This window comes from Narcine bancroftii, chromosome 13 (genome assembly GCF_036971445.1).
Source record: "Narcine bancroftii isolate sNarBan1 chromosome 13, sNarBan1.hap1, whole genome shotgun sequence".
NCBI classification, from domain to species: Eukaryota; Metazoa; Chordata; class Chondrichthyes; order Torpediniformes; family Narcinidae; genus Narcine; species Narcine bancroftii.
In genome coordinates this window covers 71,725,452-71,748,309 of record NC_091481.1, presented here as the reverse complement: position 1 = coordinate 71,748,309, position 22,858 = coordinate 71,725,452, and the positions used below count along the sequence as shown (strand labels likewise).

Here is a 22,858-nt window from a genome sequence, read left to right as displayed (position 1 = left end):
TAATGCTGTTTTTAAATTGTTTTCTCACCAGATTCTGATGTGACACAAAGGTATTGTTTCCTAGCTGATGAACCATTCCACCTGCACCGTGGCTATTGCTCACCTGTGAGCTTTATACAAGCAGGTTGGTCAAGCACAACATCTCAGCGGAAGCCACAGCGGCTGTCCAAGCAAAGGGGACCTTTCCAGCCGAGAATGGCGGTCAACCTTTTGGATGGGAAAACAGAGATGCTATTTCAGGCCACCTTTTCCCAAAGACTGATTGATATGTTTCTCCGAAACCAGAACCATTCTGCCTGCGTAGAATGCCTATACGTTGGGTAAAACTTGGCTCATCGTGCATGATGTTTCCTTAAACCCAAAATGCAAGAGCAAAGGGGAGAAAAATGCATCTGATGGGAGTCATTTTAGTTGTTAAAATGAAATAAAAATATACTTAAAACAATGTAGTAGCTTTATTTGCTTTACTGTTAATTGAGAAACTACCTGTCATTCAATGGATTACTTTCATTAAACTTATTGAGCTTTATGTTTTGATATATAAATGATCGTGAATTTTTTGGAGATATAATTGAATTAAAAATATAGGTATTGCTGTGGAAAGATGTAGTTCCCTTCGTGAAAATAGTCGTAGTGCAAATCAAGAGGGCAGAAGGAAATACTTTGGATCGAATTTTATACGTCCTCGATGTTAGATTTTAATGTTTCTGGCATAGAGCCACCTCCCCTTCGCCCTCTCCCTCCGTCGCAGGAGGGAGAGCTGAGCTTCAGCCCGGGGGAGCGCGGAGTCAAATGACGTAATGCAGCGGCCTCCGCCGGCGAATGGGAGGCGGCGGCGCGGGTCACGCGACGCGGCGACTTCGGCCATCTCCGGCAGTCGGCCTCGGTCAGAGCCGAGCGCCCCCTTCCCCCCCCCCCCCCCGTCCCCGAGCGCGCGCCCGCCCGCACGTCGCTGCGCTGCGCTCGGCGAGAGAACAACAAGCCGCCATTTTGTTTTGGAGGAGAGGAGACGGGAGAGAGAGAGAGAGGGGAGAAGCGAGAGAGGGAGAGGGGGGGCGAGAGAGCGAGCGGGGAGGAAGCGTGCGGCCGCCCGGGGGTGGGTGGGTGGGGGGGGGTGCGGATCGAGGGAGGGGGGCGGGGGGAAAGGAAAAAAAAGAACGAGGGAAAAAAAAGGCGGGGAGCAAGAACAGAACCAAATCTAATCGGCAGCGCAGCCGGGGGGGTGGGGGGGGGAGGCTCGATCTGTGGGGAGGAAGGGCACGGGTCGGAGTGAGCGAGCACCGCGGCGGCCCCCCCCCCCCCTTCCCCCTCCGTGTGCAGAGCCCTCCCCTCCCGTCCTGTCCCCGCCGGCGGATGAACCGTTCCCCCTCGCATCGCAGCGAGACGGGGCAGGCTCCTTAAAGGAGAGAGAGAGAGAGAGGGGGGGGGTCGTTTAATTCCCTCCCTCTCTCCTCCCCCCCCACCACCACCACCCCCCCCCCCCCCCCGACTGACGGAGGGGGGGTTTCTCTCCACCGGAGGCTGAGGTGATGTGGAGACGCCGCTGGAGCTTTCATCAGCTTTAATTATTTTCACCCCCCCCCTTTCATTTCCCCCCCCCACCACGTCCTTTTTTTTCCCTCGCTCCTCCTGGCTGCTTGATGCCCATGGACGGTCGACCTAGAACGCCTGGCCCTAGGCCTTAGGCCCGGCCTCTCCGACAGGAGCAGAAGGGAAGGGTCTTTCTTCTTTTAAAGTTTATTTTTTCGCCCCCCTCCCTCGATATTTGGGGAGAGGGGGTGGGGAGTTGAATCTCTTTTGCTTGACGCGTTTGGGGGGGGGGGTGGGGGGAAGAAATGGCAGAGAATCTCCTGGACGGACCGCCTTCAGCCAAGCGGCCTAAGATCTCGTCCCCAGCTCCCCCGACCAGCGACGGCACAGGTACCGTTTCAAACCCTCCTTCCTCGCCGAACTTCGGCCCTCTGTCTGCTGATTGCCTTTTAAAACGTCAAACGTGTGTTGGTGTGCTCAAACATGAGAGATCGGGGCCCTAGTTGGATTGCTAAAATTAATTACTTCTTCCATATACTGGGTGGGGGTGGGGGGGGGGAGATTTTAATTCATTTTTTAAAAAATGCTCTGTTCTGGTGATTCCTTTGGCTGGAAAGGATCTGTGCTTGTGATGGAAGATGGAGAAATCACCTTTTTCCCCTAGTTTAAAAACACGATCCTGGAGAAACTCAGCAGGTTGCACCATGTACTTTATACAGCAAAGATAGCCAGTGTTTCAGGCTCAAGCCCTTCATCAGGGTTACAGTTCATCAGGCCGACGTTTCGGGCTTGAGCCCATCATCAGGGTAATGGTTCATCAAGTCGACGTTTCGGGCTTGAGCCCTTCATCAGGGTCACGGTTCATCAGGTCGACGTTTCGGGCCTGAGCCCTTCATCAGGGTTATGGTTCATCAAGTCGACGTTTCAGGCTTGAGCCCTTCCTTCATCAGGGTAATGGTTCATCAAGTCGACGTTTCGGGCTTGAGCCCATCATCAGGGTTACGGTTCATCAAGTCTTGGGCTTGAGCCCTTCATCAGGGTTACAGTTCATCAAGTCGACGTTTTGGGCTTGAGCCCTTCATCAGGGTTACAGTTCATCAAGTTGACGTTTTGGGCTTGAGCCCTTCATCAGGGTAATGGTTCATCAAGTCGACGTTTCGGGCTTGAGTCCATCAGGGTAATGGTTCATTAAGTCGACATTTCAGGCTTGAGCCCATCATCAGGGTAATGGTTCATCAAGTCGACGTTTCGGGCTTGAGCCCATCATCAGGGTAATGGTTCATCAAGTTGACGTTTCAGGCTTGAGCCCTTCATCAGGGTTATGGTTCATCGATGGAATGTTTTGGGTTTGAGCCCTTCATCAGGGTAATGGTTCATCGTCAACGTTTTTGGCTTGAGCCCTTGACGACAGACTCAAGCCCGAAATGTTGGTTATGTACCTTTATAATTTTTGCTATATAAAGGACTCTGTTTGACTTGTTGAGTTTCTCCAGCATTGTGTTTTTGCTATTGTTTTGGAGGATGGAGAGTCTCCTTTTTCCTTCATGGCTTGTAGTTTTATCAGTTGTCTTTGTTTTCTCTCTCCACCACCCCCAACCCACCCAACTTTCTATTAAAGGGATTCTTGTGGGGTTTTTATGGCTTTTACCATGCCATTCTGATATTTCTGAGTAGTAACTGATGATCATATGGATGGACTAGGGCCTTTTGCTTTTGGTTGGTATGTTTTAATGGATCATGTATATGGTTAGTTTGTTAGTTATGTCAACAGTTGCATCTCTAAAATGTGCTGTTTATAACTTGGCTTGATCTGAGTAGCATGCAGATAAAACAAATAGCACCATGTTGATACAGTGCAGTACTATGAGAATCTTTAATTTTTTTAATTTGGCAAGGTTTGTCCAGTAACAGGAGAAATTTTTGGGATATTGTTTAAAAGTTTCTTCGAGAGATGGTTTGGTTTCTTCAAGAAATGATCAGATGTTTAGGTGGTACATACAGTATGATAGGTCCAGCGTGATATGTCCAGCATCTATGCTGGAATCCCTTTGCAACCTTTTCAAGAAGGCATGTTTTGACTATGGAAAACGTACAACAAACTTCATTTAATTTCTTGTGTTTTTAGCAAGAATTAATTTGGTGACATTTCTGAAGAAATTAACTATTTATAATTATGTACAAGAATTTTTTCTGTGTATATGACATAAAACTTTGCACTCTGACGTGAAATGAGTATTTCATGTGAATGAATTTTGATTAACAAGTTATAATATATCATCATAATTCAATCATAAGATAATTCCACACATATGTACATTATTCTTTCTGGTTGGAAATAATTCTAATAGTTGTGAATGGTATTTGTTGTATTTTGCATTATTTTAAATATTGTTATTAAAATTGAATTTGAAGCTAGTGAAATAAACTAGAGCTGAGCAATATTGGTCAAATTTGGCAAAATCTAGGTACATAGAATGCAGTTCCTCTAACTGTATCAGTGAATCCTATGGTAGATTTATTCTCTTTTACATTTTCTGTTTTGTATGAACATGGTACTTTGGATTCCATCTTTTATACAGTAATAGTTCTGTTCATTCACTATGCAGCAGTGGAGCTATTGCTGTGAGGTGAACAAAACTGCCCTTAGTTTTACAATGATCCTTAGCTGATTGGAATTTGACTTTAAGCTGTTTGAGGATATTTCATGTGAGAGATTTCCTCAGGTAATTTGACAATAACTCCAACACCAATTTTAGATGAATTATTGTCAGTCTGGTGAGGCAAAACCTGAATTTATATTCCATAGTTTCAGCTATAATCTATTGGCAACTGTAAATGTAGTCACAGTCTTGTTGGAAATCAAATGAATTTTCGTTTAAATGATTAGTTCATTTTTGGAGCTCTTTGCCAATTGTTTCTTAATATGCTTCCTAGTTTTGTATGTGGTTGTCCACTGACAAGAATTGATCATTCATCTGCTTAGAATCTTTTTCTTTAAATCTTTGTCATGTTCGTTGATTGGTATCACTTGTATATACGACTGCATAATTTATTCTGTATACCTTCGACTTCTATAATGTTTAGCATGTCACTTATTTTTCTCTTCAGTGTATTCACTTCATCTATTGCTTGTATGTATTTTTCTTGCCGTAACTGCAACTGTGAATATTTATCTATCTTTCCTTTGATATCTACTATCTCTTTCTGTCAAGGCATACTGTGGTAATTTAATTTTTACTGTTGTGGTTGGTGTATTCTTGCAGCAAGTAAGAATTCCAGTTCATCTGCACATTGTACTTGTGTATGTGACAATGGACATGTTAACTTAGTCCTTACTTAAGTAATGATTTAAAAGAAATTAAAATGAAATTTCCACCAGATTTTTAGTTAAAATACTTATCAAATCATGTTAGAATTTTTTTTAATGATATATATTTAAATCAATTTATTGTTTGGAGCTAAATGTTTATTTAAATGGCAATTGTGACACTTGTTGCATGATCATTTTTTTTTCATATTCTTCAGAATTCCTGTAATTCAGACAATTAAAAAGTATTTAGGAAATTAAATTTGAAATTTTTGTTTCTTCTTCGACAGCATGCATAAAATCATAAATTTTAATCAAATCTTCAAAAGAGATCCTTCTAGAGGTATATCTGGTGCTGCTTGATCAAATGTGTTATTAGAATAGTGAAAATATTGTTGCATTTTTTCCTAAATTATGTTGTCAGTTATTTATGATGAAAGGTTTGATTTAATAATTTTGTGTAATTTATCAATATTCTGACATTTAGACAACACTGCTAAAAACAGATGACTTGTTGCTAATATATTGATGTTTGTCGGTGCTTGTATGGAAATTAGCTTCCACAGTTCCTACTATTGTGTCTGCACTTCTTCAAAATTACTTTTATTTATTCTGTTTAGTGTTCCTCTACAGTCATGAATGGTCTTCTTTCTAATAACTTTTCCTATTGGTTCCTGATAGGTACAGTTTTCTGTTCAAGCGTGTAAACTCTTGGGTGCATTTTCTCTTTCCCTCTTTAATTTTATAATTTTAACCTGATTAATGAGAGGTATGAAATTAGATATTTCTTTCCTTTAGCGTTTCATTCTATATTCGATTCTTTTATTATTGTGTAATAAAGCAGAAATTGTAATATTACAAAATTTCCTTTAGCCTAGTGTAAGGTAGGCAGAGTTGCCATTAATGTTGCCTGGTGCCTCTTCGAGTAGGAGAAAGAGAAGCAAAAAAAAAGTCTCTTCATGGTTAAAGTTAACCCCAATTGTTTTGTCAGTCATTATGGTATTTAAGTGAGTTCAGTGCTACTTGATGACTTTTTTGTGTATCAGAAAGCTTTTAAGCTAATTATTAGACATTTAAAGTTTGCAGATAAATGTTGAATTTGAGATCTTCCAAGAACTTTGGGAAAATATTTTTAGAAACCTATGTTTATGGTACAAAAAGACATGGTAAACAGTCCTTGAGCTTGAGCATTGAGAATGGGTCTACAGTTCTTGCTGAAGCCTTTGGTGAGTTTATGGGAAAAGATGGTAGTGAGTTTAGTAGTGTATTATTGCTCACCTGTCATCAAAATCAAATCTTGGTTATTTGTGTTTGGCATCAACTGGCAAGTTCCCCCACTGCTATCATCACCGGCAATTATTTGACCACTTCAATTCCCTCGAAAAGGGTGACTCTTGATTTCTTGATGGTAATGGTGATTTCACTTGTCTGTAACTTCATATTAATGAAAGATAGTGTTATTGCTTTTTTTGTCAGCATATTTTGCATATAGCTGTATAATTTTCCCCAATTATATAGACTAGTATTGTGGTGCTTCCAAACTAATAACAGCAGGATTATATTTTACAGAACTTTGGTATGAATTTCTCTTTTGAATAGTTTACAAAACCAACATTAATACATTTGATCATGTTTGAATTTAACTAGTTTCTCAGTTCAGTAGTAATATTTTTGTGTGTCTGTTATCACAAAATCTCAGTTAAATAAATCTGATCCTGGACCAAATTAATTGACAATTAATGTTGTGTGAGATTTTCCTATTTGTGATTTTTTTTACAATTTGTGTAGGAAACCACATCGTAAACATTAAAAAAAATTGTTAGAATGCCACAGCTTGCTGATTTTTATCAAAGATGTGCTACAGTTTCAAAGTTTATTACATTGGCATTCTTGGGTTGTCTATAAAATAACTGGTTTAGAGGGACAGAGATAGATTTATTGGGGAAAAAAGTGAGGAACATTTTGCTTTGTAAGACCTAATGCATGGAGTCCCTGAATGTTGATTGCTGTCATGGAAATGCTCCATTCCTGTCATTCTGCTGGGAAAGATTAGCAGGGAAAATCTAATGTTTGATTTGAAGACCCTCTAAAATGTTTGCTGTTTCTTTCCACCAATTCTACAGGACCAGCTGAATGTTTGCTAGATTGGCTACTTTTATATTAGTGCTGAAGCGTTTATTTTAGTGTGCTCATTGAAACGGCTTTCTATTATAACCAAGCTTGGTTTGCCATTTTGAACTGGATTGTAATTTTTTTCATTGTCTCTATTTATTCTGTCCTAAGGAGTCCAAAATAGTAATTAGATTTTTTTTTGGTCTGAAATCTCTTGTTCAAGGGAAATGCAGTATCATCCGTAAACTCGCAAGCCTGAGGTACAAGGCTGTAGTGTGTATTTGCTGTTTATTTTCTCATATTAAAGTTTCTTGTGTGACTGTAGTGGTCCTTATCCTAACAATCTGCAGAATAGAAAACGTTGGTAATGTGGGAGAAAATCAATTCATCTACAGCAGTTGTGTCTCCACAAATTAAATCTAATCCTAATACTGTGTATTAATGAAAGCATTTATCCAATTTCTCCTTTTTTAAAAAAAAAACTTTTTTATTATTTTGGCTGTGGGTATTGCCTGTACGGTCACCACCTATCAACCCATCATTTACCATCATCAACCATGGACTCTTGGAACCGGAGAAGAGGCCATCTCTTGCTTCACAAGTCAAGTCACCTTTATTTATCGTTCATATCATGCTTGCACGGTTAAGACAAGATAGCGTTTCTCCAGTACCATGGAGGCTATTTACATATAAGAATATAAGTTAGAATAGTTAAACACAATAAATTATTAAGACGTATATGGTAAAAGTCCATGGTATACTATTCACGTATGTTCTGGGAATTCAGAAGAATGGGGGGGGGAAATTTGCCCAATCTGGTACGGTACCTCCTACTAGATGGCAGAAGGGGAACTGTTTACCTGAGGGATGTGTGGAGTCCTTCACAACGTTTATTGCCTTTTGCCTGCGTCGAGTGTTGTAGATGTCCTTCATGGTAGGAAGAGAGCACCCCCCTCCCCCAATAATCTTTTCCGCTCTTATTCGGAGCACCAGGCTATGCTAGTGGCACATCTTTAGGGCAGGCAAGAGTTGGCCAATTTTGTGTATTATTACATTCTGGGTATTATTTCATGACAGTAAAGGAACCTTGATAATTGCTCATGAAAAGATGATGAGCCATTCCCTTGTGGTTGAAGTTTCAACAGCTTTATGTGGAAAGCATTTGCTGGAAATTTTCATTGTTGTCAACCTTCTCCCATTGTCCCCTATCTCCCTGCATTCCATTACAGCAAGATGGCTTTAAATTGAAGACTTCTTATTACTTATTTATCAGAGGAAATATCTCCTGCCAAAGTTCTTTCAAAGGAAACTCATCGGGTATTTTAGCCAAATCTGATTCGGTGGAAATAGTCCTTACACCCCATATCTACCTGTGAAATTAACAGTAACTTTTAGTTCCTTATCATTCATCTAAATGTTATTGGGCTGAGAGATGGTAGATGGAGTTTAATGTAGATAAGTGTGAGGTGCTTCATTTTGGGAAGAATAATCAAAACAGGACACATGCAGTGAAGGGGAGGGCATTGAGGAATGCAGAGGAACAGAGAGATCTAGGAATAATGGTTTATTGTTCTTTGAAAGTGAAATCTCATGGATAGAGTGGTGAAGAAAGCTTTTGGTTTCCTGGCCCTTATAAATCAAAGCATAGAATTTAGGAGTTGGGAAGTGATGTTGAGACTATTCAAGGGATTGGTGAGGCCAAATTTGGAAGACTGTGTGCAGTTCTGGACCCCAAATTATAGGAAGGATATCAATAAGGTAGAAAGGGTGCAGAGAAGATTTACTTAAATGTTGCCTGAATTGCAGTATCTAGTATACAAAGAAAGGTTGAGTAGATTGGGTCTTAATATTCATTGGGGCGAAGGTTGAGGGGGGAATTTGATAGAGATGTTTAAAATTATGAGGGAGATAGCTAGAGTAGATGTAAATAGGCTCTTCCCCCTAAAGGTAGGTGAGATTGAAATGAGATGTCATGAGTTAAGGGTTGGGGGCAAAAGTTTAGAAGTAACATCAGAGGGAGCTTCTTCACTCAGAGTAGTGGAATGACCTTCCGAAAGAGGTGGTTGAAGCAAGGTCAATTCTGTCATTTAAGGAAAAGTTGGTTAGGTGCATGGATGTTATGGGCAGAATGTAGGTAAGTGGGACTAGAGGAGATCACTTAGATCGGTACGGACTAGAGGGGTCGAGATGGCCTGTTTCCGTACTGATATTGTTATATGATTATATGATATGACTTTTTGACATTTTTTCTATAATAGTGTATTAAAAGTGGCATAAAGCACTCTAGCTGTGACCTAATCTGCAATTAATAATGTTGGGATACAATCTGGGAGGCTCACTTTTGCGTTTTTGTTCAAATACTGTAAGTTAATACTATAGAATGCGGGGGTTAATATAAAGTATCAAATGGATGATGGTAAATATTTTTGAAGAAGCAGTATGGTCCACTTTGGTTTTGAGCAAAAGTGGGTATGGTGACTTAATTGAAGATGAAACAAATTTTGGAGTCATTGCTTCAAAATCTTCCTTGCTTACTGAAATGTAAACCAAGCTTATTAAGTACAATAACTCATGGACGTAAATCCCAAAATTCTGCTGTATGTTTCTGAATAATTCCAGATTGCACAGGCCATAATACATTATTGACATATTTGCCTAACATGATGGTAATTAAAATAATCCAAATTAAATGATATTGTAGCATTATTATTATTTAGTTCTGTTTGAGTTAATTTCAGATTGAACATAGCCATCTTCTCTATTTCGTACCAATTTTCTTTCTCTCTCCATTGATTGCATTGATTCATTCACAGTTATGTGAATGCAGATGCGTTTTGAAAATTATTCACATGGGAATCTATGCTGTGATTACTAGCAGGGTACCCAGTTGCGGGAAGAGACCGCAAGCGAGCCATCCTCTTCTAGCAAAGTTATAGAAATTAGATTCTGAAAGCAGGTTCCTTAATTTGCAATGATATTTTTCCTCAAAACCAATAACTCTAATTACTTTAGCTCAGTGGTTTACAAACTGCCCCTCTAAACTCACATTCCACTTTCAGCAGTCCCTATGCCATAAGTCCTCTGTGATTAGTAAGGGATTGCTGAAGGTGGAATGTGAGTGAAAAGAAAAAGTTTGAAAGCCACTGTTTTAATTGTACCTAATTGACTTGTTATGTGCACGGTTTCATAACTCCAGGGGAAATGGGCCAATGACATTTTTTCTTAAGCATAATATTTCAGTAACTTTTGGATCTAGAGCAGTGGCTCTCAACCTTGCCTTCCCACTCACATCCCACCTTAAGTAATCCCTTACTAATCACAGGGCACTTATGGCATAGGGATTGCTTGCGGCATAGGGATTGCTTGCGGCATAGGGATTGCTTGCGGCATAGGGATTGCTTGCGGCATAGGGATTGCTTGCGGCATAGGGATTGCTTGCGGCATAGGGATTGCTTGCGGCATAGGGATTGCTTGCGGCATAGGGATTGCTTGCGGCATAGGGATTGCTTGCGGCATAGGGATTGCTTGCGGCATAGGGATTGCTTATGGCGGAATCTGAGTACAGGGAGGCAGTTTGAAAATCACCACTTCAGCTATATCCATTTAATCTTTTTTCTTGGTTTTTCCTACCTAATCTACTTTTAAATGAATGTTACTAAATAGTGTACAAATGAGTTAGGTAGCCTTATCTCTGCAAAGTATTGTTTAGGTGCTTTGTATTTAATTTTGCATGTATAATCCCATGTTCTTTCCACACTGTGCATCATTTTAAATGTTTGGCTCCATCTTTATTTTTATAATAGAGGTAAAAGGCCCATGTTTTCATGTCTACCTTGATTTTTGGTGGTGGCACTAAATTTGTTTTGATGTCATTTCAGTTCAATGCAGAATTTAGTTTATAAACCTAGATTATTCCTGATTTGCACATTCAGTTGTTTGCTGACATAAGTAACTGAAAAATTAGTGCGGTTTTTAATTTGAGGGGACGAAACTTGGCATTTAAAAAAAAGTGGATACCATTGTGTTGAATTTGTATCATGTCTTGAGTATAATTTAAATTCCAAAAATGCTTTGAGAATTATCAATCATATTGATGGTGACAGAATTGTGTTATTATTAATCTTTAGGCTAAAATTATTTATTTTGTAGAAAAGACTGTGTGGATGGACAGGGAAAGATGCGCATGCACACACAAACCATTTTGAGAGGCGAAGTGTCTGCTAAATCATTGTTCAGTTGAAGCTGTATAAACAAGCATAAAAGTCAGAAGTGATTCTCCATTGAAACTAAAGACAATAGTGTTTCCCAAGGAGAAGCACCTATGTAAACACAAGACCATCTGCTTGTTAGCTGTGCAGACAACTTGGAAGCATTCTCTTTTAAACTTTTGGAAGAGATGAACTTCCAAACAAAACCATTGGTGATAACATAATATTAAACCATGCTTCACCTGAAGTCAGAGAAATTCAGTGAGAGAGGTATTGCTGTGTTGCCTCTTTGTCGTGGAGGTACGATCAGACATGGAGGTAGCTCTTTCTCTTTGAAACCACTCTTTGTCAAAAGAAGCCAGTTCTATCGTATCCATTTTTAAATGATCACTTCATGTAACCCTTGCCTGGGTTTGTGAATTCATCGTGAAATATACAAGTTCTGTAACCTCCATGCAAGAGAGGGGGATTTGTGGAAAATTTATGTATGAAGAAACAATTCTCTGAAAGCAAATCTACAAGAATTCATGAGTTTGAGAACTTTTGAACAGCAGTTTAAAGACTCTGAGTTTCAACACAAAAGATTTCTAAGACAAGACACCTCACACCCCCACACACACATTTAGAGTTTAGTAAGAAGTGTTACATTATTAATAGTTAATAATAAAAATAATTGGGTTTTTTTTGGAAATGCCATTGTCTTGGTGAATTTCTATTGCTGCTGTTCTATGTCGTAACATTGGCAAATAAAGAGTGATGACAGGTTAGATGGCAGAAAATTTTGTTAAATTGATAGATTATAAGGAGTATATTTAAGAGGGAGTAGTTGAAAGTTGGAATGTTAAGGGAGTTAAAACAGCTAAAGTATCAGTTATTGGGGCTGAGTATTTTCAAAAAGAATAAAAAATGCAGAATTGGAAAGGCAGTGCGATCTTAGATTTGACTTATTTAAACACAAGGCCATTTCTGTTCTGTACAAAGCATTTGGAAAGTTCCAATTTCCCCTTTATTTCACTGTAGTTTATTCTCTCTTGCAGCCCCAATTTTTGATGAATATTTGCACTTAAGAGATAGGGATTGCTTCCGGCAAAACCCCACCATTCTGTGCTTCTTTAGGATGGCGGAGGGGGGGGGGGGGAAGAGCAGAAACTCTTGGTTTTGGGCTGAAGGATGTTGCAGAAATGGAGAATGAAGATTTTAAACTCTTATTTGAACTAGGATTTGTGGTAATTACAAAACACAAAGGTAATTATTAAGTAGAGTATGTGTGTTAAAATTTGTTGGATTGAGAACAAGTTATTGAAGAATAGAAGATTGGAATAGCCATGTCCAAGGTTAATGTATGTATGTGCTCGAAGTAGTTCTATATTCTGGAGATGGTGATAGCAGATGTGCGATTCAAGATAGTACAACTTTCAAGAATTGAATGACGGTTTCTTACAATTGACGGAGACAAAGGTGGAAACTTGTCACGAGGCATTGGAGTTTTCAGAGGGGCCAGAATGACTGTGGTTTCCCTCTTGCCAGCTGAGGATGGCCATTCAATCAGTAAACTGGCTATCCTTGTCCAATGTGGCTTTGCAGAAGTTCGTGCGTTATGTCCAAGCAAAAGGAATTTTTGAGAAATTGTCTTTGATTCTGCAGAGTTGCTTGTTAAAAAATGTACCGTAATTAATTTTCAGCTGCAGGCTGGTATTGCACTAGTTTGCAACAGTCAACTGGTTAACAATCAGGGGATTGATTTTTTTTCTCTCTCCCCAGCCCTGGAAAGCCAAAGACATTAAAAGCATCACTGTACTTAGTCCACATGATGGAGCTTGGGTGCAGAGCAAAAATTGTATCGGGGATTTCTCCAGATTTCTGGATCAAAATTTTACTGTGCAGAGTATTAATGGGTTAAGGAAATTTGATTTAAACATCTTCTTAACTTTCATGCTGCAGTGTTACTTGTCATGCTTTTCTCGGTAGAGTTATTTGTGTTACAACATAGTCTAAATTGTACAGAAATTCTTAGATAACACTGATATCTGTGATTTTAGTAGCACCGCTGGTGGCACAGTTGGTGTAGGTTAGCCAGTGAGTGGGGTTAGAAACCCACACTGTCTGTAAAGAGTTTGCATGTTCTCCCAATGTCTGAGTAGGTTTTCCTCTGGGGCTCTGGTTTCATCCCACTGTTCAAAACACTGGAGGTGTAGGTTAATTGGGTGGCTCGAGCTCATGGGCCATATTTTTAAAAACGAATGTTTAGTTTGAAAAGCCCATAAATATTGGAATAAATTTACTTTCTTTGCAATAGGCAGTGAGACTGCTGAACGACTGAACTGCTCACACAAATACTTCGAGACTCTGCTATTCATGAAACAATATTTATTTATTTTTATGTATGTATGTGTGTTATGTTTGGATGTGTGTTTGGATGTTTTTGCATTGAGTACTGGAGAATACGGTTTTGTTGGGTTGTACTTGTACAACCAGATGATAATAAAATTGAACTTGAAATGGGAGAAATGTTTGTCGCACCATTATTTGAAGGCTGTTACAATTATCAGCTCAAGCTTCTTTTCAAGAATTCATTACTTTAGTAACATGTTAATTTTGCTAAAAAGCAAAGAAAAGCATGCACAAATCTGTAATCTTATAACCTGAATAATATTTTAAGCTTTGGGGAAGAAAGTTGAATTTTTTAGGACGATTAAAGGACACCAACAAAAATACAAATACACTGTAGTTTTTTTTGTGTATGGATTTGAATAAATTTCAATTGTTATGTTGTGCAAGTTGTGGACTTGGAGAAAACAAGATATATAAAGCTTTTTTATGATTATTTAAACCCAGATTCTATATTCCATGTCTCTTAGGCTAAACTTCAGAATCCGAATCGGGATTTATTGTCATCAACACGACAGGAAATTCAGTGTTTTGTGGCAGCATCAAAGTGCAAGCATATTATAACTATCTTACGACTACTAAAAAAATAATAATAATAATGCACAAAAAGTCAGGCAGTGTCTGTGGTTCATTTATCACTCAGGAATCTGATGGCAGTGGGGAAGAAGCTGTCTTTGTGCCATTGAGTGTTCATCTTTAGGCTCCTGTACCTTTTCCCTGATGGTAGCAGAGTGAAGAGGATGGTGGGGGTCTTTGAGGATAGAGGCTACTTTATTAAGGCACCATCTCATGTAGATGTCCTCGATGGAGTGAAGTCTTATGCCTGTGATGTCATAGGTTGAGTTCACAACCCTCTGGAGTTTATTCTTATCCTGAGAGTTAATGCCTCCATACCAGGCAGTGATGCAAACATCAGAATGCTCTCCATGGTATACCTCTCAAAGAATAGCTGCTGGCGAGGCTTCTTGACATCAATGTGGACAGATCTTCTGAGATGTTGATACCCAGGAATTTGAAGTTCTTAATCCTCTCCTCCACTACTGAGCCCTTGATTAGGACTCGGTCGTGTTCCCCTGACTTCCTCTTGAAGTCTACAATCATCATCTTGGTTTTGATGATGTTGAGTGCAAGCTTGTGGTCATTACTCCATTGAACGAGCTGATCTATCTCCCTCCTGCTCGCTTCCTCATTGCTGTTGTAATTCTGCTGAAAACTTTGGTGTCTTCAGCAAACTTGTAGGTGGCATTGGAATTGTGCCTAGGCACACAGCCGTGGGTTTATAATGAGTAGAGCAGTGGGCTAAGCACACATCCTTGGGGTGTGGCTGTGTAGATGTTTCCAATTCATACTGACTGTGGTCCTCTGATGGAGGCCTTGAATTTGTAGCTTCTTGACCATCACTGAAGGAATAATGGTATTGGAGGCCAAGCTGTAGTCGATGTCTTGATAAGCAAATTGCAGTGGGTCCAGATCTTTACTTAGGTATGTGTTAATTTTGGCCACGACAGCCTCTCGAATCATTTTAGAAGTTGGTGCTACTGACCAGTAGTCGTTGAGGCAGCCCACGCTACTCTTCTTGCCTTTTGAAGTTGGTGGGAACCTCTGACTGCCACAGTGAGAGGTTGAAAATGCTGAGTGTCCAGCTCCTTCTGTAATGCCAAGGCTTGACATGAACTAGACAAACCTCATCTCCAATCTTGCTGACAGATGGGCAACAAGGCCATGGAGCCCAATTTGCCTTTGTAATGAATCTGAATGCCCCTCATATTCAGTTTTATTTACAAGGTAGCAAAAACATTTTTACGTTCGTAAAATACTACTGCAAATGTAGTTCAAATGTAACATTCTTGTTCTCACAGCTACAAAGCCTCCATTGCATTCATGTTTCACTGCTAGGTCTAACTTGGTGCAAGATCCATGAGATTACCAAACATAAATGTTGTGAAATCTCTGGAAGTTTGTGCTCTGTCACTGGACAGCATTTGAATTGGTTCATACATTTGGAACCTGTTTTTGCCATGAAAGTTTAAATTTAAATTTAGACATACAGCAGGGTAACAGGCCCTTTCAGCTCACAACCCTGTGCTGCCACGTTACACCCAAATGACATACAACCCCCAATATATTTTTTGAACAGTGGGAGGAAACTGGGGCACCCAGAGGAAATCCACGCAGACACAGGGAGAATGTACAAACTCCTTGCACAGTGCTAGATTTGAACCTGTAGCTGGTGCTGCAACAGCATAGCACTTGGATTGTAAAGGGTCATCTGGCCTCTCCTTTGGGATTGTGGAAGATCACGTGTCCTCTCTGGCTGGAGTCCAGTTGGAAATCACATCATCTGCCAATCAAGGGTTATATCTGCCCACCTGTGAGTCTGATGTGTGATTGGCTTTTGCAGTTGATGTGTGACTCGTTTTTTTTTCTCTAATTTTTTCTTTTTCTTCTCTATCGTTTTTTATTTTTCTCACCCATGGGCACTGTTTGATTTAATGCTGGAGATAGAGTTAGTGGATAAGTTCCCAATCAGGAGTCGAGAATATATAGTAGTGATTTATTTGCACCCAATGCGTCATTTTTTGTGTATCATTGTTGTGCATGTGTTCAATAGTTGTGACCATTGCTGAACTCAAGGCTGTGAGCCATGGGCAACTCCAGAAGGCCTGCTGCACTGGGCCTGTCCCAGATCCCAAGCCTGGAGATTGTGTTCATCAGGTATACCCTGTTTTACGAATACTCACTTTATGAAAATTCTCTTTTACGAATAAACCTGTGTTTGTTTTACAAAAGGATTTGAATGGGTTTTGAATGTTTCTTTTTGCTTTTACAGAAATAGCCTCCAGTAGTAATGAATAGCCCCTTTTCCACTGGCACCCTGTCCCAGGAATTAACTGGGACAGGGGCTAGTGGAAAAGGGATACTGTCCAAACGCTGGAGTTAAATGACGTCATTTCACGTCGGGGATTAACTACCATTATATTTACTCATATCTCTGGTGTTTGCTGATGCCGGTGTTCTGATAAAACCAATGGGGAAAAAAGGACAGCAGAAAGTCACCTGTTTCCAGTTGAAGGTAGAATGCTCCGATCCCCGGGGATGAGTGTGTTCAGTGGAAAAGCAATTGGTGTCCGAGTTACAGGTGGCCCAGTGAAAATGATACAAAGTTTCCTACCCTGGGACACTGCACAGCCAATTAACTGGGGTGCCAGTGGAAAAGTGGCTACTGGGTCTTCATTTTGGATTACGAAAGGTTTCATAGGACCACACTAGTTTCGTAAAGTGGGGTATAACCTTTCTCATTTAGTTACATGGTATACCAAGCCTGTGGTTGGTAGGTGCTGAAGAATTTAAACCCTTGTTTCTCTGTATACTGTAGTGGTGGGTGCTGAACAAGTTAAACTCTCGTTTCTTGGCCCAAGTCTATGTGCTGTGTGTGTTAGTCTGTCAGTAGGCCATTTCAGATAGCCCAAAAGTTGAGATGTAAAGGCGAAGAAACTCTGCCAAAACGCATAATCACCTACCTTTCTGAATGCTGAGACGGTATGTGAGTCGCATATTCCAACCCCTCTCTGAGAGGGATAATCTCAACAGCGCACCCCTTCGCCGATCGATCTGAATGTACAGCCGCGTTAAGTGGCTGTTTAGGGATGGGCTGATGATGCAGTCAGCCCGCGACCCATCTCCTCACTCACCCCTCTCCCTCCAAGTCAGGGGTGATGGGGAGCCCTCAGGGTAGTGGGGGCAGGCGAGGGCTTTCGGGGCAGCGGGAGTGGATGGTGCGGGCTGGGACAGCCACTGTGGGCCACTTCGTCCTTCAGGGGCTCTTTTTGCAGCTCAACACGTGACAGAGCAATGGCTGTCTTCCCTACCCATAATCCCCCATGCATGTGTAACTGTTCTGGGAACCATAGAGAAGTTCCAGCTACCTGGGGGATTATGGGTAGGTAAGATGGCCATTGCTCTGCTGCATTTATATGATGGGTGGTGCTACGGCACTGGTCGCCCCACCTCCGTCGGATCCAGAGGGCGCTACAAGGCGCCTCTGATATGAATGGGATGCTGGAGCAGCCTTTTATGTCTGCTGTCTTAAAGGTAAGTTCCCATTTTTCCATCCATTCAGTAGCCTGTCTCAAAGTGGAGGCCTGACATGAAATGGCCTAGTGTGTGCCCTTTTCGAGAATTTCCTTGTGTAAATAAAGACCACTCTTTGTTCATAGCACGTGTCCAGACTTTATTCTCTTTGAACCCGTTGAATCTATTCTGAACACACCACCACAAGGCTAACTGCATAAAACCACAGACCGTCATGTTTCATGCACCACAGATCGAGAAATATTGCTGGACAGGATTATGGCCAGTTACGTATTCAAGTTCAGAATGTGATCTGTATATTATTTGAATATAATCTTATTCTTAAAGGCTTGTTTTGCCATTACCTTTTATTTTCATCCCTGTGGTTGCTAAGTGATATGAGCAGTTCTTGGCCATTTATGCAAATATTTCTTTATGCAATTAGTTGTAAAATTTTGTTTGTTTGTAATTTTGTTAAGATGTTCGGAGATGTTATTATGTTTAAAGCACAGTACACATGCAAGTTATCTTTTTCCCTTAAATGATGTTTGGATATGAAGATTGTCATAGCGTGTTGCAATGGGGCCCTGTACCAACAGGACTGTAGTAACAGTTCCAGTGACCTGGATTAAGTATCTGTAGTGCTGTCTGTGTGGAGTTGGCTCATTCTCCCTGTGACTGAGTGGATTTCCCTTGGGTGCTCGGGTTTCCTACATTCCATAGCTTGTTAATTAGCTAGTGTAAACCGCCTCTTGTCTGGTATTGGTAACACAATATGCATTATGGTACCAATGGGCATTTGATTTGATATATTCTATCAGATAGTTTTTATATTTTCAAATGTTTCAATATGTTTACTTTGATCAATGAATTAATAGCACACCATCTTATTTCCTTCTGAAATATATTACCACTGGTCATTTATTCAAATATGGAGTAATAGTTCCAATGAACTACATTAGCTACATCAGCAGTTGCATTATATGAATGTTACTGAGATCAAATGCTGCACACCAAGGCTAACCGGAAACCATGGTTGGATGCAGGATTCTGGGCACTTAGAGCTCGTGATGCTGCCTTCAGGACTGGTGACAAGATGGCACTGAGGTCAGCCAGGGCTGAACTCTCCCGTGTAAACTGAAAATCAAAGCACGGGTACGTATAGAAAGTCCATAGGCCACTGTGTAATAGTGGTGACACGAGGCACTCGTGTCAAGGGATCAAGCCTATTACAGACCACAAGACACTCTTGTGAGTCAAAAGCCCTTTTCACACTGGCGAACCTCTGAACTGGTTAAAGGAACCGTTTTTCCCGTTCACACTGGATCATTGTTAACTGGTTCTCTGCATCCTTTCACACTCACTACCAGGCATCCCTGGAGAGAGGGGCACTATCCTCTGGTGATGTCTGACGCATGAAGCAACGGCAGGCCTGCCCTCCCAGAATTCCGTGCGGTAGAGAAACCCCTCCGTGAGTGCTCCGTGCAAACAGGCCTTTCTCTGCCACGTGGAATTTTGGGAGGTCAGGCGTGCCATCGCATGCACTCCCCCCCCAACTTTCCCACGGTCTTTATAAATTGTGCATCTATGTATTTTATTTCCACTTCCACTTTCCCCACTGTCCTTTATAAATTTATAAAGGTTTATATAGATCAGCGCACAACAACAGGTGTTGAAGGGCTCATACTGTGCTATGCATGATGCTTAATTATGTTATAATTAGTCGTGATTAATTTTGTTTAAATACAAGATCATAATAAATTGATCAAGATTTAGTAAATTGAATACAAAGTTTATACCTTTTTTATCTTTTGTTTCCTTCACGTTCCTGCACTCGTGCAAAAAAATTATAAACGTGTCACTACTTTGTCCATAGATAGTCCATGCCCCTTTCACACTGGGCTAATCAGCATGGCACACAGATGTCAGATGACCCCGGGATGATGCGCCCTACCATCCCCAAGGTGATTTGATGTCTGCATGCTGATTCGTGGCATTCATGCTGGTCCTTTAACTGGTATATTGGTCATTAATTACTAGGATAAGGTGTCAGTGTGAAAGGGGCTAAAGACAACAACACCTCCCTTCTGGACAGACTAAAGGTTGTTCAACAAGAACAAAAGAACAACAGGCTGTCACCAAAGAAAGCTCTGTATCCCTCCCCGATGAACAAATCCCTTGCATAGCTGCGGCTGAGTTGAGGGGAACCCGGTCCAAGTTGAACCCACACAAGGCAACATACCGGGTCAGTTACTGAACGACTGTGCAGACTGTGTCATTACGGTTATCTTCAACACTTCACTGCAGAAATCCATTGTCCCCACAAGTTTCAAAACCCATAACAACTGCCCTGTGGAACTGACCTTCATTGAGAAATCTTTCAATTGTCTGGTGATGGGATGCGTCACAATGACCCTCCCAGAGACACAGGACCTAAATCAATTTGTCTACAGAATGAATAGTTCCACTGATGATGCTGTAGCCAGGACCCTCCACTCCATCCTGACTCACCTAGAGAATGATGCCTTATATGCCAGGATGCTGTTCGTCGACTAGCTCATCATTTAATACAGTTATTCCCCACAGGCTGGTGGAGAAACTGTCCTCGCTGGGACTCCATGCCCCTCGAACTGGACTTCCTATCAGAAAGACCACAGTCTGTCTGGTCAGCAGCAGAATGTTGAACACAGTCAGGCTGAGCCCTTCTGACCTGGGTGCTCAGCCAGTTCCTGTTCATGCTGCTGAACCATGACTGCAAAGCCATATCCAGCTCCATAAGTTTCAAGTTTGTAGATGACACTTGAGTAGCTGGCCTCATGAGCCCTAACAGTGAGTCATACTACAAAGGCAGAAAATATCGAGAAATGGTGCAAGAATACCAACTGGAATCTCAACCTGGACAAGACAGAAGAGATTATTGTGGACTTCAGAAGGAGCAGGGATGACCACTGTCCACTATACATTAATTGCTTGGCCGTGGAAAGAGTAGAGAGCACCAAATTCTTTGGAGTCCACTTAAGAAGTGACCTATTCTGGACACGTAACATTTCACTTGTCAAGAAGGCGCAACGGCACTTACTCAGAAGACTGAAGTGGGCACGGCTATGGGCCACCATCACATCAACCTTTTACAGGAGCTCTATTGAGAGCTTCCTGGATGGCTGCATCATAGTGTGGTATGGTTGCTGGAGAGCTTTGGATCGGAGGTAAATCCACAGGACCATAATAGTGGCAGACAGGATCACTGGGATCTTCCCCTGCCACTCCCCTCCCCAAATGGAGGTGATCTACCAGGATCATTGTTTGAAGAGGGCTTGCAAAACTGTTAAGGACCCCTACCACCCGCACACAGCATCTTTCAGCTATTCTTGTCAGGAAAGAGATACAGGCTGAGAAACAACTTCTTCCCGTAAACTGTTGATGCAAACCTTCCAAAACTCTACTATTCAATAAACATCAAATTATTTATTTAATTATGTGCATATACGGACAGCATGAGAATTGTTTGTCTGTTTGTGTGTGGTGTCTGGTTGTGTTTTTGCATTGAGGACCAGAGAACACTGTTTCATTGAGTTGTACTTGTACAATCGATATGATCAACTTGAAAGAAATGCAAACAACTGTTTTGTTTCAAAAGTAACATCATGAATATTTTGTCAGTAAAAAAATGTCAGTGATTTCATTTTTTATTTGACTTCTTGCTCATAGGAATATAGTTCTCAAAAATGAAGATTTATTATTAATGGCAATGGCATCTTCATAATATGTTTGTCCTTATGATATATTTCTATATATAATGAATTGTTTATTTCAGTTTGGGTTAAATCATTATTACTGATCACATTTTATTTTTAAAAGTTAAAGGAGAGCTCTAAGCATATTTAAATATAACCATATAACCATATACAGCACAGGACAGGCCAGTTTGGCCCTACTAGTCCATGCCGGAACAAATCCCCACCCTCCTAGTCCCACTGACCAGCACCTGGTCCATACCCCTGCAATCCTCTCCCCTCCATGTAATTATCCAGTCTTTCCTTAAATGTAAATAACGTTTCTGCTTCAACCACCTCTGCCGGAAGCTTATTCCCCTCATGTTCCCCTTATAATTTTCCCCTTTCAATCTCAAACCATGGCCTCTGGTTTGAATATCCCCCACTCTTAATGAAAAAGCCTATCCACGTTGATTCTCTCTGTCCCTTTTAAAATCTTGAACACCTCCATCAAATCCCCCCTCAATCTTCTACGCTCCAGAGAAAAAAGCCCCAGGCTGCTCAACCTTTCTCTGTAACTCCAACCCTGACATCCTGTCAACATTCTCGTGAACCTTCTCTGCACTCTCTCTATTTTGTTTATATCCTTCCTATAATTCGGTGACCAAAACTGCACACAGTATTCCAAATTTGGCCTCACCAATGCTTTGTACAATTTCATCATAACCTCCCAACTCTTGAATTCAATACTCTGATTTATGAAGGCCAACATTCCAAATTCCTTCTTCACCACACCATCTACCTGAGTATCAGCCTTGAGGGTACTATTTACCATCACTCCTAAATCCCTTTGTTGCTCTGCACTCCTCAATTGTCTACCATTCAATGTATATGACCTATTTAGATTTGCCTTTCCAAAATGCAACACTTCACACTTATCCATATTAAATTCCATCAGCCGTTTCTCAGCCCAATCCTCTAGCTTTCCTATATCTTTTTTTAAGCTACGGTAATCTTCTTCACTGTCCACAATACCACCAATCTTTGTATCATCTGTAAACTTACTTATCCAATTCACCATCCCTTCTTCCAGATCGTTAATATATATAACAAACAATAGTGGACCCAGGACTGATCCCTGAGGAACTCCACTAGTCACCAGCCTCCAATTTGACAAACAATTTTCTACCACTACTCTCTGACACCTCCCATCCAACCATTGCTGAATCCATTTCACTACTTCCTTATTTATACCTAATGCTTCCACCTTTTTACCTAACCTCCTGTGGGGAATTTTGTCAAAAGCTTTACTAAAGTCTAAATAGACAACATCCACAGCCTTCCCTTCATCAATCTTTTTCGTAACCCCCTCGAAAAACTCTATAAGGTTGGTTAAGCATGATCTACCCCTGACAAAACCATGCTGACTACTACCTATCAATCCCTGTTCATCCAAATATTTGTAAATGCCATCCCTCAGAACACTTTCCATCAACTTACTCACCACAGACGTCAGACTCACAGGTCTA

General features: G+C 40.8%; 1 protein-coding gene across 1 annotated transcript in view; it reads left to right on the top strand.

Annotated features, from left to right (window-relative positions):
* The first annotated feature begins 1,136 nt into the window (after nt 1-1,136).
* Nucleotides 1,137-22,858, top strand: part of ep300b (E1A binding protein p300 b) — a 120,755-nt gene continuing 99,033 nt past the window's right edge. The window contains exon 1 of the mRNA XM_069909180.1: nt 1,137-1,920. Coding sequence (XP_069765281.1) covers nt 1,836-1,920 — 85 coding nt within the window. The 5' untranslated portion in view covers nt 1,137-1,835. The remainder of the gene's footprint in view (nt 1,921-22,858) is intronic.